We start from the raw sequence: 16555 nt of genomic DNA, 5'->3' as shown, positions 1-16555 counted from the left end.
CACATAGGACCGGTTAGGTTTGAATCTTTTACTTTTAATAAAATGGATTAGAAACTGTATTTTGTATTAAGTGACTTGTCTTTACATATTATATAGTGTCTTTGAATAGTCGCCAACATGATAGTTTAAAATAAATAAATAAATAAATCTGAAGTGTCCAACATCACGTCTGGCCTGCTATATATAACCTGTTACAGATTAAGTGTGTCTAAAATGTCAGCCCAGAATGTAACTAGGAACTATAGTAGCGTTAAAAGTGTCAATAGCATGGATTTGTCTGACTCCAAGTTATAGCATTAAAATGGCAGTCGCAGGTACTAAGTTTCCGCGTAAAGCCAGCTGAACAATAAATTGGGGGGGAAAAAAAACAGTTCACAGTAATTTTGGTCTTTAACATATGGCTTCAGCTTTACTTTTATTACAAACATTTTTTTTTACAAAAGAATATTTAGACTTGATAATCAACTAAAGCTGGAAAATCAAGGTTGAAGACAGAGCATCTTCAGAGGGTCCAACGTGTCTCCGGCAACAGATCGTATACAGTATGTTGTAAAAATCGGAAGGGATCGGAAGCCTCAGTACAACAGCTAAGTTAATAAACAGGATGGACAGAGTCTGCTGAAATCTGACAGACCATGAAAAATACACTAGACATATTCAAGCACTGCTGAGTCAAAATGTCCAAATTAACATCTGACCTTTTGTCACTCGATGCTCACTGTACAGCTGACAAAACGAAAGGCCAGTTCAGCAAAATGTTGACATGCTGAGAAACCTCATAGTCACCACAACATTTTCTTTACATCTATATTTCTAATGACTAGCTCCTTCACTTAGTTCAATCAATGGAATTACAAGACAGTATCAAAAGCATGTTTAAAAATTAATTCACAAAGCATGACATTAGATTAAGCTGCTTGTAGGGGTCACGTTTCCATGACCTCTGTGTAAAATGTTCGCGTTTTTTTTTCAGTCAGGATTTAAGGTAAGTCCATTCGCTTGACCGTAGGTCCGTGTTGTTTGAAAGTTGTTGCATAATCAGGATGACAAGTCTTGCATATGGTTGAATGCAAAGCGGACTCATGTCTCCCTTCTTGCCTTCTTCTTCTTTGACAGTTTGACGACCTGGATTTCCTCAGGTTTTTCTATTTAAAAAAAAAAAAGGGTTATGGGATTCAGTCTTTCTCCATTTATTTTAACTCATCTTAAAGAGGCCCCTCCATCATAATGTTTTATGCATATGTCAAACTGAGTCTGTGACGTGATTTAAGTCTGACATCTACAGTGCATCTGGAAAGTATTCGCAGCGCTTCACTTTTTCCACATTTTGTTATAGCTTCATTTCCAAATAGAATGATTTCATTTTTTTCCCACAAAATACTAAACAACACCCCCCTATACGACAGTGTGAAAAAAATATATGTTGAATTTTTTGCAAATGTACAAAAATACTAAAACTGCTTAGATTAAGCTATTCTCCATGAAATGTGCCGAACAATGCAGTTCTGGCGCACAAAACTGGTGGTCACAAGACGCCAACATATTGGGAAATAACCAATCAGAGGAAAACTGTTAGCCATACCAAATTAAGGAGAAACAAAAACCTAATCGGAGAAAAGCTTACTTACATATTTAATATTTTTGAATGACAAAATGGACTCTTCAAAATGAGTTACTTCTGACCAACAAAAATAGCTTGAAAAAATGGCATCCAGCTAATTTTAAACCCAATTTATCTTGCAAATGAGATCAAATGATAAAGACAACAAATTAAAAAAAAAAGGGCACATTATTATTGTCACCATCTTTTTCCCCTCAATCATCATAAGTCTATATGTCAATCTATTAAAAAAACACACAAGAAAAAACGGCTACGTAACACTACCATGCAGTTAAATCAGATGAAGATTAAAAACTCAACAATGACAATATTATAATACAGCTGTGAGTAAATGGAAAGTGGTCAGGCTACTGTACTCACGCTGTTGTGTTGGAGCAGGAAGATTAATGTGAGCAGTGCTATGTCCCTCGGGTTGCTTCAGTGGCACTTGAGCGGCGAGAGGTTTCTGAGACGTGCTGTCTTTCACTGGGCGCTCCAACTGCACCTACAGCGCAAGTGAGACTAAATATCAGCTTGGAAAAGCACACCGTAATTACAAAGTTGAGTTTTAAAGTTGAATAAGGACTGGTTATTCTTTAACTCGGCAAAACATGGAAGTTGTGTGTACACTACACATCAAGTGGCATGATCTAATATCTCAGTACCACCAACCTCGACAGGAGCAGCAGGATGCTCCTGAGCAGATGGCTGCTGCTTGGGTTTTTTCTTCTTCTTTTCCTTCTCATCCTTTAATAGGGATGTAGGTTCTAACTTCTTCTCTGGCACTTCAACCTAAGCGGGATATTGTGCCGGCAGAGTTAGAATGAAGATGTTTTGTGAGCTGGTGATGAAAATGTGATCAACTGAAATCTATCCCTGAAAATGACAAAGTCCAAAGTCGAAGGTTCCCACGATGAAAAATGACACATGAAAGCATCAAACTGCCACGTTCATGAAAGGCTTCAAAGCTACAGGCAATATTCTACAGCTAACATTTTAACACGGCATATCAATAAATGAAAAATACAATAAAGCAAACAGGCTTAAGATGTCAATCATACAGCATGTAGCGTAAACGTTCAACAAATGACCTATTCCTTGATTTATTCCAGTGGGAGACAAAACAACAAAAGGAAAACTGCACAATTTAAGATGGATTTTGAAGCTATTGATGGAATTTAAATGTGTAGTTGAGTATACAATACATACAAAGATCTGCTTGCTAAGAATGTGTGCATATATTTATGTGTTCGGTGAATTGCTCAAAATGCATAAAGAAGCAAATCTATTGTCTCAAAAAAAAAAAGCAAAACACATTTATGAAGGTAATCTGAGCATCTTAGAAAATGTGTTGACAGTTTGCCAAGTTTTGCTTGACATTTGACCTATATTATTCCAGAACATTTTGGTTGAACTGCTTATTGTAGCTCGTGTGAAAACAGTTGTCATTGATAACCACTCACATCGATCAATATTCATATGCGTAAGGGTGGAGACATTTTTACTGGCGGTTACCTGGCTTGCTTCTTCCTCCTGAGCCACCTTTTTCTTTTTCTTCCTCTTCTTTTTGTTTTTGGCACCTCCATCAGCAGCGGTCTCTCCATTGTCCTTTTCATCTTCATCATCTTCCTCCTGACAAAAACATGCACATATGAAGTGGTTTAAATTCTAACCATCAGACATGCAAGTCCACCCATGTGTACATTGAGTACACTAAAAAGAAACTTTGGAGGATTTTTTCTTATGGCGCTATGGTAGTAAACATGATTATCGTAAGTGGTCTAACCTTGTCCATTCGGCTGTTGACTGACATACACTAAAGAAAAGCAAGGACAGATTGTCACTTAATATTGAAACTATTTAAAAGGTTATCGACGAAGTAGTATATTTGGAAACTTTTCTGAGAAGTCTCAGAGAACTGAACTGCAGAAAAAGAAAACTCTCCCTCAAGCATAACGTGATGATGACGTTACCCCAGCGGAGCAAGAGCTGCTCAACAGGTCCAAAGGAGCACAAAAAAAAAAGATTGCGCCATCTGCTGGTGGTCAAGTTAAAGACAACGTAGCAGGTAAGAGTTGCAATGACACCAATTTATAAATACATTCAGGTAATCAATTTGTACGGTTAAGAATTATATTAATGGCCTCGTGGCCGACTGGTTAGCGCGTCGGCCTCATAGCGCAGAGGTGCAGGGTTTGATCCCGGCTCTGGCTTTCCTGTGTGGAGTTTGCATGTTCTCACCGTGCCTGAGAGGGTTTTCTCCGGGTACTCTGGTTTCCTCCCACATTCCCAAAACATGCATTGCAGGTTAATGGAACACGCTAAATTGTTCCGAGGTTTGAGTGTGAGCGCGGATGGTTGTTCATCTATGTGTGCCCTGCGATGAGCCGGCAACAAGTTCAGGGTGTCCTTTGCCTACTGCCCGAAGACAGTTGCGATAGGCTCCGGCACACACCGCAACCCTTGTGAGGATAAGCGGATCAGAAAATGGATGGAGTTATATTGACATGCATGGTAACAGATTGCTTAAGTGTTGCAGTAATAAAGTGCCATCCAAAAGTATTGCAACGGAAAGGTCAATTTTTTTGTATTTGTAGTATACTGGGTTCAAAATTATAGCTTTTACTTCATAGATGTGTTAAAACAACTCAGCAGAGAGCGCCTTTCGTTTGAAACCACCCATTTTTCACATGTATTCCATTCCTCCCCAAGACTGGCGGCATGTGCGCATGTAGGGGAGCCAATGCGTCGGCCATGTGATGCAATGCGGCCATTGTTTCCCATGCATACGCGGGAGTATAAAGAGGCCTTTAGACTAGCCAAAGCCAATCACCAGACTTTAACTCAATAGAGCATGCATTTTGCCTCCTGAAGAGGAAACAAGGGAGAAACTCACTGAAGCAAACAAGAAATGAAAGAGGCTGCAGTAAAGGCCTGGAAAAACATTTCATATTAGGAATGCAAGAGCCTGGTGAAGTCAATGGGCCACAGGCTTGATGTCGTTGTTGCAACCCTGGGTTATGCCACCAAATATCAAATGTTATTCAGTTGAAATTAATTTAACGTGTGTTCCAATATTTTTGCTCACTTGAAAAGTGGGTGGTTTCAAACAAAACGGGCTCTGACCTGAGTTGGTGAACACATCTACATGTAAATATCATGAAATAAATATGGATTACTGAAGTTTTGTCTTGTATTCATCTTTTGATCAGAAACCGAAATGTTTTTAGTACACAACAAAAATAGAGGGATTGACCTTGCGTTTCGATACTTTTGGAGGTGACTCTCTCTTAAGGCTCGCCTGCGTTTTAGACTCATCATGCACTATAATTGGGGTTTACAGGGTTCCCACTCTTCTCTTGAAATTATTTTATGGGACCATCTGCTGTAGTAAGAGACAAGTTATCACAAGCGACTAATAAAATCCACCCCCAAGCTTTCGAGAAGTGTTATGTTCTTCACACGGGGCGCTGTACCGGCAAGAAGCTGGAAGCTGAAAAGCGCTACATCTCAATACTGCCCATTGAAAACAGCTGAAAACAAACACGCATTACATGTCCGTTTAAACCATTTGCATTCACCCACAAGGCAGAAAGAAGCAGAGGGAGGAACATTTTTCAACTCAGATTTTACAGGAGATTTTACTTTTTTCTCATTTTAACTGGAAAATTGAACAATCATTTTCCAGGACATGGGGGAACCTTGCGGAAATGTTAACTTTTGATTGACAGAAACTAAGGTTTCATTATCATGGTTGTAGGTTAAAGTGGTGTTGCACCCAACTGCATTTACACTACAGTAAGAAAGGTGCATCTCGTGTTTTGCACATCCTATGTAGTTGTAGTGCGACTATAATATAATCATGTGAAAGCCTTGTTAAATTCATACCTGTCAGCAACAATCAAAAGCAAGTGTTATCTTTAAACAGGCTGACATTTTGATTAAGTTCTTAAATTTGATTATTTGTATAATGTATTGAGACATTAGGTGCTTTCAGCCAGGAGGGCAGCTACCAGGGGGTCCAAAGCCCTCGGGAGCCATCTATCATTGTTTTAAATGGCACTAGGGCTCTCAAAGGTCTTACTTACAGGAGCTCCACTCAGCAGATTTTGTTTAGCGGGCTCACTTCGAGGCTGCTCGTGAACAGGAATGGGGCGGGGTGTGGGTTCCTCATAGTTGCCCCAAAGTTCAGAAGGGGCGTTCCAATCAGAGCTGGGATCTGCTGAACCACCATCTGAATTGGAGTAAAAAAACAATTGGAGTAAATATGAGGCAGAGAGAGTACATCGTTCTTAGTGCGTGTGCATGCGTTGGGGGCGGGGTAATGTTCGGAAGAAAATTCTTACTGAATCCGGACCACTCATCATCTACTTTTGGCTGACTGAGCCATGATGCGTTATCCACCAGCTGCGGATCTAAACACACAACACACCATGAATGCCATGCTTTTTTCCCCCCCTCAAATGGTGAGGGAAATAATACAAATGTATTGCACTTACCAGCTGTGCCAACACCCAGTTTAGTAAAGGGAACTAGATCAGATGGAATCCTATCAATCACAGTCCATGAATCTAGGGGTGAAAAAAACATGTACTTTTCATATGAATGCTATTATCCAAATAGTAAAGTGGGCAGATGGGGATTCTGTTATTTGTATTACTTCCACTAATGTGAGACTGAATTTATTTTAAACCATGGAAAGGACCATATGAGTATTTTATGTCTAGATATATCGAGCAGTATGAGAACAACACCGTGCTTTTCACAACAGTGGACAAACTGTGCATTTTATGCTGAAGTTAAACACCAATTTTACAGAATGGAGCGAGCATTTAAGCCCAATTCTGGATTTTCACCGCTTTAATGACAGATGACGAGTGAGCAACAAGTCGCCATTTCAGTTAGTGACATGCCAGCAAGCCCTCAGCCAGCGAGGGCTCAGCTCATTGTGAAGTGTAACAGAAACCCCCTGCGACAAGAGCTGAACTGCAGTCACAGTAATAAGTCTCAGGTGTGTATTCACAATTTTTTTTATCTGATACAGTGAGGCTTTTATCATGGGTTGCCTCTTATAAGCATCATTCACACCTGTTGCAGTTACTTGTGACATAAACTAAGTTTGGACTGCAGACAAATGCGACCCTAATTGGATTTTTTTTGCCCTTTTGTGACCTGTATGTGATTTTTTTTATGGCAATCTGAACAGTTCAATTTCGATTTTTTTTTTTCAAATCAAACTATGCCACCAAATATCAAATGTTATTCAGTTGAAATTAACGTGTGTTCCAATATTTTTGCTCACTTGAAAAGTGGGTGGTTTCAAACAAAACGGGCTCTGACCTGAGTTGGTGAACACATCTACATGTAAATATCATGAAATAAATATGGATTACTGAAGTTTTGTCTTGTATTCATCTTTTGATCAGAAACCGAAATGTTTTTAGTACACAACAAAAATAGAGGGATTGACCTTGCGTTTCGATACTTTTGGAGGTGACTCTCTCTTAAGGCTCGCCTGCGTTTTAGACTCATCATGCACTATAATTGGGGTTTACAGGGTTCCCACTCTTCTCTTGAAATTATTTTATGGGACCATCTGCTGTAGTAAGAGACAAGTTATCACAAGCGACTAATAAAATCCACCCCCAAGCTTTCGAGAAGTGTTATGTTCTTCACACGGGGCGCTGTACCGGCAAGAAGCTGGAAGCTGAAAAGCGCTACATCTCAATACTGCCCATTGAAAACAGCTGAAAACAAACACGCATTACATGTCCGTTTAAACCATTTGCATTCACCCACAAGGCAGAAAGAAGCAGAGGGAGGAACATTTTTCAACTCAGATTTTACAGGAGATTTTACTTTTTTCTCATTTTAACTGGAAAATTGAACAATCATTTTCCAGGACATGGGGGAACCTTGCGGAAATGTTAACTTTTGATTGACAGAAACTAAGGTTTCATTATCATGGTTGTAGGTTAAAGTGGTGTTGCACCCAACTGCATTTACACTACAGTAAGAAAGGTGCACCTCGTGTTTTGCACATCCTATGTAGTTGTAGTGCGACTATAATATAATCATGTGAAAGCCTTGTTAAATTCATACCTGTCAGCAACAATCAAAAGCAAGTGTTATCTTTAAACAGGCTGACATTTTGATTAAGTTCTTAAATTTGATTATTTGTATAATGTATTGAGACATTAGGTGCTTTCAGCCAGGAGGGCAGCTACCAGGGGGTCCAAAGCCCTCGGGAGCCATCTATCATTGTTTTAAATGGCACTAGGGCTCTCAAAGGTCTTACTTACAGGAGCTCCACTCAGCAGATTTTGTTTAGCGGGCTCACTTCGAGGCTGCTCGTGAACAGGAATGGGGCGGGGTGTGGGTTCCTCATAGTTGCCCCAAAGTTCAGAAGGGGCGTTCCAATCAGAGCTGGGATCTGCTGAACCACCATCTGAATTGGAGTAAAAAAACAATTGGAGTAAATATGAGGCAGAGAGAGTACATCGTTGTTAGTGCGTGTGCATGCGTTGGGGGCGGGGTAATGTTCGGAAGAAAATTCTTACTGAATCCGGACCACTCATCATCTACTTTTGGCTGACTGAGCCATGATGCGTTATCCACCAGCTGCGGATCTAAACACACAACACACCATGAATCCCGTGCTTTTTTCCCCCCCTCAAATGGTGAGGGAAATAATACAAATGTATTGCACTTACCAGCTGTGCCAACACCCAGTTTAGTAAAGGGAACTAGATCAGATGGAATTCTATCAATCACAGTCCATGAATCTAGGGAGGAAAAAAACATGTACTTTTCACATGAATGCTATTATCCAAATCGTAAAGTGGGCAGATGAGGATTCCGTTATTTGTATTACTTCCACTAATGTGAGACTGAATTTATTTTAAACCATGGAAAGGACCATATGAGTATTTTATGTCTAGATATATCGAGCAGTATGAGAACAACACCGTGCTTTTCACAACAGTGGACAAACTGTGCATTTTATGCTGAAGTTAAACACCAATTTTACAGAATGGAGCGAGCATTTAAGCCCAATTCTGGATTTTCACCGCTTTAATGACAGATGACGAGTGAGCAACAAGTCGCCATTTCAGTTAGTGACATGCCAGCAAGCCCTCAGCCAGCGAGGGCTCAGCTCATTGTGAAGTGTAACAGAAACCCCCTGCGACAAGAGCTGAACTGCAGTCACAGTAATAAGTCTCAGGTGTGTATTCACAATTTTTTTTATCTGATACAGTGAGGCTTTTATCATGGGTTGCCTCTTATAAGCATCATTCACACCTGTTGCAGTTACTTGTGACATAAACTAAGTTTGGACTGCAGACAAATGCGACCCTAATTGGATTTTTTTTGCCCTTTTGTGACCTGTATGTGATTTTTTTTATGGCAATCTGAACAGTTCAATTTCGATTTTTTTTTTTCAAATCAAACCTGGATCAATTTCATGTGACCCTCAATCAGATACATATCAGAATGTTTGCAGGTCGTGTGTATCCGACTTTATATAATTGAAAAGCAACAGTGCCATTCTCTGTGGCAGGCACAAAAACTAAAGAGAAAAAAGTCACGGGGATGGAGAGTGCAAGGAAAGCAGGGTTTCCCCAACTTACTACCATTAACCACAAGGTGGTGGTTAATGCAACAAGGTATTTAACAACCACCAGAAGGAAGAAGAGGAAGAAGGGTTATAATAGTCGTAGAGTATTAGTCATGCATTACTGTGGGTGGCCACTTTTATTGCACGCTTAAGGTGGCGGTCATGCACCAAATGTATTTGCCAATCGCCAAACAAAAGCAGAAGTACAAAATGGAAGCAGAAAAAGCAGTAGTCAGAGCAACGGATGTGTGACATATTGCTATTTTAGCAGGAATTTTTTTTTTAACACCGCAACAAGGATTTACAGCACCAAAAGACACAACAGACCACGATTCTATCTTTAATCACAACGCGACATGGGATTCTGGTTTAGGTAAGCCATTTTAAACGAAGAAGAAAAACTTCTCTATCATTAGAAACAGAAGTTTCGTCCTCGTGAACATGGGTTGCATTTGGAAATTCACTCTGGGCTCCAGCACTCTGAATAACCCAATGGCAAATATGAACAATGATGCTGAGTTTGCCAATGGCCGAAGTGAAGCAGGAATGTCAGCAGTCACCCAGAAAGGATACATTTTTCAACTTTGGCATTGGCACAAATATGTCCACAGTACAATCGATCCTTACAATTTGTCTGCTATCCGGGGAACCCTTTGTTCAATTAGCTGACAAAATTCAGCTAAAAATATCCACAAATCAGCTCAAAAGGGACCCAAATTCCAAGGTGTTCTAAAAGTGGAATACTTAAAGATTACCGTGAAGTTTCAAACTGTGTCAATTGTCAGACACGCCCCCCCCCCCCGATCCCCCACCAAAAAAAAAAAAAAAAAACTAAACTTAGAAAAGCACAAATTGAACATTATTCATTTGGGCAAGTCATGTATTTGAGTCATTTTTTTTCATGAATGGATTTGTTATGGAGGATTTTAGAAGTGTTTGAAAGCACTCATGCCATCATTAGAAAATTACAGAAAGATGGCAGTCTTTTGTCACGCTAATTGTACCAGGGGTGAATCGATACAATTCTATTTCCTTTAGTAAATAAACAAACAAAGAAATAAATCTTGTTTCTCCATTTTACCATCAATGTCAGTCTTCCACAGTGGCGCTGGTTCTCTTGTGGGAGTCCACAGCCCTTGAGTCTTTGGAGCAGCAGTGTGAGGAACCTTGACCGCTTGAATATCAGCCACACCTGCTGCTACTAATGGTGCCTCACTGGTGTTAACTGATACCAACAAAGAAGCATGATAGTCAGCCGGGATACACACGTCATGTTCATGATGTAACACATAGAGAATAGCTGATAAAAGCTTGAACCTTGAATAAGATACCAGTGTTAAGATGCATTCCACTGATCATTACCGTGAGATACAGAAGCATTCATCTTCTCTGCTGTCACTTTTGATGAGTCTCCTGGGAGGAAAGAATTGAGGGTGGTCAAAAAAAATGTAAGGAACACTTCCATAAATGTATGTCTGTTAAAAGGGAACTTGCAGGCAAATGTGTCAACCCTACATTATGGAGAAATTGCAATCCATTCCCGAATGCATAATGGTGCATTCTAGAAACTCTAAAAAATGAGACAAGGGTTGGACATTGGGCCGCAAGAAGGCATTAAAATCAGCAGTCATGTTCTGATTTTTTTGGACTCATCATTCTCAAATTCCAGTTTTGGTGTTTGGTCAGCTGCTGATCCAAAGAACTTAATGGCGAAGAAGAATTGGTGACGATTGAAAGTGCGGTTCAACTTAAATTAACAGTCAACTGAGCGGAACACTCACAATACGCGCAAAGGAGGTCATACGACATATAGAACTGAATGCAGTGTCCCGTGTTTGATGAGGGTTACCAAATAGTTCTGTTGTGTTTCTGTATAGGCTACACCAGATTAAAGAATTGAAATAAGGGCCTGGGATGGGAACCGAATCGTTCAGATTCAAACAATACTCACCCCGAGTGGGGGCAGACATTTCCAAATGCCATAGATGTAACAAAAAGATTAGCAAGGTATGGAAGGTTTGCCCGTTGACCAATGTCATGTTCAAACCGAAGACTATGAACTTTGTGAGCGAAGCGCAGCCTTAATGACAATCCGAACCTTTTTTCTTTTTCTGGTTGGCAGGTGAAGCAGCTGCTGATGCCTTGCGCTGCTCCGGAGTAGCACTCATAGGAGTGCCGCCGCCGCCCTCGCCAGCACCACCACCACCACCAGGACTGGCAGAGCCATCACTGGAACTCTTGTCCTTCTTGCGTTGTTCACGTTTTTCTTTGTTGCTGACCTTAGTCTCCCATGTACCTGAATGTAGAATCAAATGCAAAATAATAAATGAATGTACAATACAGAGTTGCACGTAAACATCCATTACACCATGAGTATGAAAAAGGTGAGTGCCAAACAGGTTAATCAAATGACATATGAACATGTGTGCAATCAGTGTTTTTTTTTAATTGACTTTGAAAAGCAACACCATATAGTACCCTTCTTCCAAACAATTCTGCCTTCACAAAGTATTTGGTTGTGCATCTCTACAACATCAAACATGAATCATAATAATAAACAAGGTGGTAACTTGACTAATGAGTGCTCCAACTTCTGAGGTTTTTCGGAGCCACAAATTGTCTAAAGGCCATATATCTCACTGAGCAGTGAAAGGTTTGCAAGTGTGTGCACACCGAGTGAAAGTTTTTTTAGTCAGGGTTCCTTCAAGGTTGCAAACAGTCACAAAAGACAATCGCCAACAATTTTAATGGCACCAAACAGCTATTCTTGTCTCAAAGAAATTTTGAACATGTTCAAAGTTTGATGGCAACAAGAAAAACTGTTTGTGGATGTCTGGCGCACATCTTTGCTACACTGTATAAACCTTGGGAGAAAAAAAATAAACAAAACAAACAAAATTGATACCTGCACTTGCACCTTTGCCACCTAGTGAGATATGGGTTTAAGGAGCAAGCTTGAGATATGGTGCTGCTTGAGCAAAGTGGGGGGAGACTCACAGTCACCAATGTATTTTCAGCCATTTTTTTGAATGGTACATAGTAGAAGTGTTATAAGTAATTGATGAATTGAGTATGTATATATCAAGATAAGTCTATTTTTCTATGTATAAATATGACATATTTTACCTTCCTCAGGCTCCTTTCCGACAGCTGTCACGGTTTCCTTCACTGCCTGTGTGGCTTTCTTCTTTGACTTTTTTGTCTAGAAGATGTTAAAGTAATTATTAAAAGAAAGTAGAGCAATTTTGTCGGAAAGTGATCTATAACACACTGGCAATGTGTATGGTCCCTGTTGGCCACCTCGCTAATGATGAAGTTAAAAAGGGAGTGGTGAGGTAAATATTCCCATTGGCAAGCAACCAAATTGTCGGTCAAAATTGCACTCTATTTCACTCTTTCGGTTCTCCTGTAAGTTTGGGAGGGCGTTGCTAAAATAGAGACGAGCTGATGCAACCACAGAATCGCACGATTCACCACTCCCAACTATACAAGTGCCCTCATTTCATATGTGGCGATGCGGCGCTAGTGTCACTTCCTTACCGATAATAACTTGGACCATTTCTACTACAACTTGCAGTTAGCCATAAAGCTGTGCTCACAACTCGAAAAAAATACAGATTCCCTTAAGCGTTGTGTTCTTTGGGCTACGTCATCTCTACCGTGTGCAATGAGCGCCGTGCATAGCAAAATAGCGGCGAAACAGGGAGCACTAGCGCCACATAAACACAAGATGTCGTGGCTAACTACACTCAAATATGGCAAGAAGATATTTATACTGTTTAGCCACATTGGCCAAAAGATTTCATGACCCAGTGCCAACCGTGATCGGGCAGCAAGCACGTAGGATTTCATCAGCTAGCAGTCAATCAAATAAGCATACTCAAGTTAAGGCTATTTATAAGCTAAACTAAATATACAGGAAATCTTCCCTTTTAAGAATTCTCAAAATGTAAATCCATCCACACCATCTGCATAGCTACATGCAATTCTGACCACCTACAGTATTTGACAGTTTGTTACTACACTGTTCTGGAGGTAGTACGGAATGAACTACTTTGACTTTAGGCGGTCGTCACTCCCCTAAGGTTTTGCCGCATCTGCAGTTTAAAGTTAACACTGTAACCCAACACGGGCAGCTGCTATGGCTACGTCAGTGAAGGGTGACACTGACAGAGTACTCACCCGAAATGCTTTTCCTTTCACAGTATAAATAAAATGCTTTCAACTGCCACATACAGGTATATGGACAAGCTAAAGACATTGAATACGTGAGCTCAAACAAACACTGTTGTTTTACAGCTCTGATCATTATCAATTGTGATGCTTGTGTTACTGATCTGTGATTGATTTGCCTTCGAGTGGAACAACTTCTAGAACACTAATATTAAGCAATACTTAGAAAGGTTGTGGAACACTGTAACCTACAGTATAAGATGCAGTTTGATGATACATATTGAGAAATGTAAGTGTAATTTTACCCTTCTCGTGTAATAATGAAAACAGTAAAAAAGCTTCTCAGTATAATTAGTATGAAAATGTGTGTAGATATCTACTGTATCTCTCTCACAGTGTCTATTTTAGATTCTGATTTTTGAGCGTGATGTGGATAACAACTACATTGAAAGAGGGATCAAACTAGCAGGTTTAGGCAATTCATAATGCTTGGATCCGTATATTACCTCAACCGGTTTTTCACTCTTGAATTGTGGAGGCGGCTGTTGATGTGGCACTCTGTCCTCATTAACTATGGCGTCTTCTTCCAATATCTCCTCAGTGACAGCTCTCCCGTTTGGCTGGGATTTCTGAATGTACAATAAAGAACGACGTTTCGCCAAATGTATAATAAAATGAAAACAGAGTGTGTTGGGTGGGTCCGGTCGAATTCTATTCCGGAGCTTTAGCTTAGCACCTAATTTGGATGAGGGTACAACATTTGTGATTTAAATGGGAAGAGTGGTTCTATGTACGTGCCTTTTCCGTCCGTTTCTTCCTCTTCTTTGGCTCTTCTGATTTGACGGGTTTACCGGCACTTCGTTTCATCTCGACGGTGTCCTCCACAACGGTGGTCGCAGGCCGTTTCTTAAAGAGAGCCTGGCACATCGAGGCCCATATTACGAGCACCAGAACGAAGCCGGTGCACGCCGCAACTAGGATCGCCCATGGCGGAATGAGCTCGGGCTTGATCGCCAGATCCACGCCGAGCTGGGCTCGCAAAAACTCCTGGCCTTTGGACAACAATTCATTCACGCGAGATGCAAGCAGCTCGGCCTGCTGAGACGCCGCGTCCTTCCACTGTTCCATGGGTATTGCTAATAGAGCTTCCCAACGATTCACAATTAAAGCCGTTTCTATTAGCCGACCTAGCCCGCAGTGCTAGCTAAAAATAGCGGGGGGACGACATGATGGAAAACCATAAATGCCTCGCCTCCTTTCACTAACTACATCGGCCTCAGTAGACAGGTAACCAAACTCGCTAGCTAACTAACTAGCCTAGCTGAATCGAGAGATGTTTTCAAAACCTAAATGAACTTCGTAAGCCGTAAAAAATCGGCCAGCATTGTATCGCGCTGGTCGCAGTGTGTCTAGTACTAATATGACCACATTCACCTCATTCGACTTGAGCTGGAGGGGGAGGAACGATGCCCTCGCAAAATTTGTGCAGCGTTCAAGTCTCACCGGAAGTTACACAATCCTAACGTCGTACATATTACACGAAAAACGTCATACTGAATTACACGCTTGCAAGGTGTGACGCTAACGGGAAAACACGATGAAAACAGAGGCTTTCTTACAGAGAGAATGTTAATTAACTGTAATTAAATGTGAAAATGGTTTACGTTTAAAATCTTGTTTTGCACGATTTTGTTGCACATTCAGTGTACAGTATTTGAGGAAAATAAAGGGCCCATCTTTATACATTTTTTTCAGAAAACGTGACTTTACCAAGTTAAATCACACGTGACCTTGTGACTTGTAATCAAGCATTCTTTATAAATTGTATGTTTTTATCTGATATTTTGTAATGAAGCTCTGCAACTTACTTTTGTACGTCCTGGAGATCAAAGAGTTGTAACAGCTTTATTCTACAGACAGACTTTAAAGTTTAAAGTCGTGATCAGATTTGTATGAAGCTTCCTCAGTGGCATCCTGGCATCGTCTTGGTCTGACAGCTCAGTCAGCAAAATTGGTCTGGCCCAGCTCTGGCACGGACACGGCACGACACTCGGCCCACATACCGCAATGAATGACGGTCCTGCAGTGGCCCGGGTCCGGCATCCATGATCCGGGCCGCATTCGGCCCGGATCTGAGCCGCATTGTATAACCATATCCGACCCTACTCCGGCCCGACGCTGGGCCAGAACAGGTTCCTGATATCAGCCTTAATTCAACCTCAACTAAGCCACATCTTTCATGAGCCATATTTGACCCACATTTTTTTAAAAAAAGTCTCAAAAACAACTGTTATAAAAATATGTTTATTGTCATAATTTGCGAACCTCACATATAACTCCACATACACTGGAAAAATGCACTTTTCTTTATTTAACAGTGAACACAAAGTCCAAATTGGGATGCAGCTTCCTCTTGAACGGTATTTTTCTATCCATCAAATTGTAGCGCTCTCCATGCACTCTTTTCTTCTTATGCTTTTCTTCCTGTCACCATCCCGATAAGGAGCCAGATGTAGCCAGCTTGTGATTGTGACATCAATTTCCTGGTCTGAGGCCCAAGACGTTCAGGTGTTAGGTCTCACAGCGGCTGATAGAACTGGAAGAAAACAAGAATGGCTAGTGTGTTCGGAAAACAAACATTTGTACATGTCATGAACAATGAATGGTCAGTAAAAATAACCCTTGAAATTTCTTATAATAATAAGAATAATACATTGCATTTATAAGCGTCTTTCAAGACACTCAAGGGCACTTTACAACCAAAACTAAACTAGGTGTGACGCTGTGGGGCAGAATATTTGCCACCAAAAACTCAACGTGAATAACTTTTGAATAGTTTCTACTAAATTTGAATTACATGAATTGAAGTTAAGTGTATGGAAAATGGATGTACTTGTATATTTTACTCTGAATCATATTGAATAACTGAATCTGAATTGTACAATCTGAATTTTAAACGAGACTTTTTTCTTTGAAACTGTATTTGATCCTCACTGAAAATTAAATTCTGTTTTTTTTCATATTCAGTCTTACAAATCCAAACACTCATTTCAACGTCAGATTTTGTTTTTGAATTGAGGTACTAAGTTCAATCTTCAGTCTTCTGTCTTGTCTTCAGTCTTCAGTCTTCAGTCTTCTGTCTTCTGTCTTCTGTCTTCTATCTT

At 40.4% G+C, this 16555-nt stretch overlaps 1 protein-coding gene and 1 long non-coding RNA gene across 3 annotated transcripts in view; one reads left to right on the top strand and one right to left on the bottom strand.

Annotated features, from left to right (window-relative positions):
- Positions 1 to 960: 960 nt before the first annotated feature.
- On the bottom strand, positions 961 to 14914 carry LOC109507082 (protein LYRIC). Of its 2 annotated transcripts, XM_019856248.1 has the most exons (13): positions 14190 to 14912; positions 13898 to 14020; positions 12345 to 12420; positions 11317 to 11514; positions 10581 to 10631; positions 10300 to 10443; positions 6100 to 6171; positions 5947 to 6015; positions 5689 to 5834; positions 3116 to 3232; positions 2273 to 2392; positions 1982 to 2105; positions 961 to 1145 (listed from the first exon to the last, which is right to left on the bottom strand). In XM_019856248.1, the coding sequence occupies exons 1-13, from the start codon at positions 14517 to 14519 to the stop codon at positions 1081 to 1083; spliced, it is 1635 nt and encodes a 544-aa protein (XP_019711807.1). In that variant the 5' UTR covers positions 14520 to 14912; the 3' UTR covers positions 961 to 1080. The 2 variants fall into 2 exon arrangements, with proteins under 2 accessions (XP_019711807.1, XP_019711808.1); XM_019856249.1 differs by lacking the exon at positions 5947 to 6015 and having other exon boundaries at positions 14190 to 14914.
- Positions 3932 to 16555, top strand: part of LOC109507083 (uncharacterized) — an 18075-nt gene continuing 5451 nt past the window's right edge. Inside the window, exon 1 of the long non-coding RNA XR_002166405.1 lies at positions 3932 to 3942. This is a non-coding gene — a long non-coding RNA (uncharacterized LOC109507083). The remainder of the gene's footprint in view (positions 3943 to 16555) is intronic.

This window comes from Hippocampus comes, unplaced genomic scaffold, assembly GCF_001891065.2.
Source record: "Hippocampus comes isolate QL1 unplaced genomic scaffold, H_comes_QL1_v1.1 scaffold327, whole genome shotgun sequence".
In the NCBI taxonomy this organism is placed as follows: Eukaryota; Metazoa; Chordata; class Actinopteri; order Syngnathiformes; family Syngnathidae; genus Hippocampus; species Hippocampus comes.
Note: the sequence above shows the minus strand (reverse complement) of the source record. Positions and strands in the feature narration are given on the sequence as shown.

Excerpts from the sequence above, each read along its gene's own strand:
- LOC109507082 (XM_019856248.1), bottom strand. The coding sequence starts at position 14,519 with ATGGAACAGTGGAAGGACGCGGCGTCTCAGCAGGCCGAGCTGCTTGCA. Across the intron at positions 10,444-10,580 it reads GAATGCTTCTGTATCTCACG|TTAACACCAGTGAGGCACCA; the intron begins GTAATGATCAGT and ends TGTTGGTATCAG. Across the intron at positions 6,172-10,299 it reads GTGGAAGACTGACATTGATG|ATTCATGGACTGTGATTGAT; the intron begins GTAAAATGGAGA and ends TTTCACCCCTAG.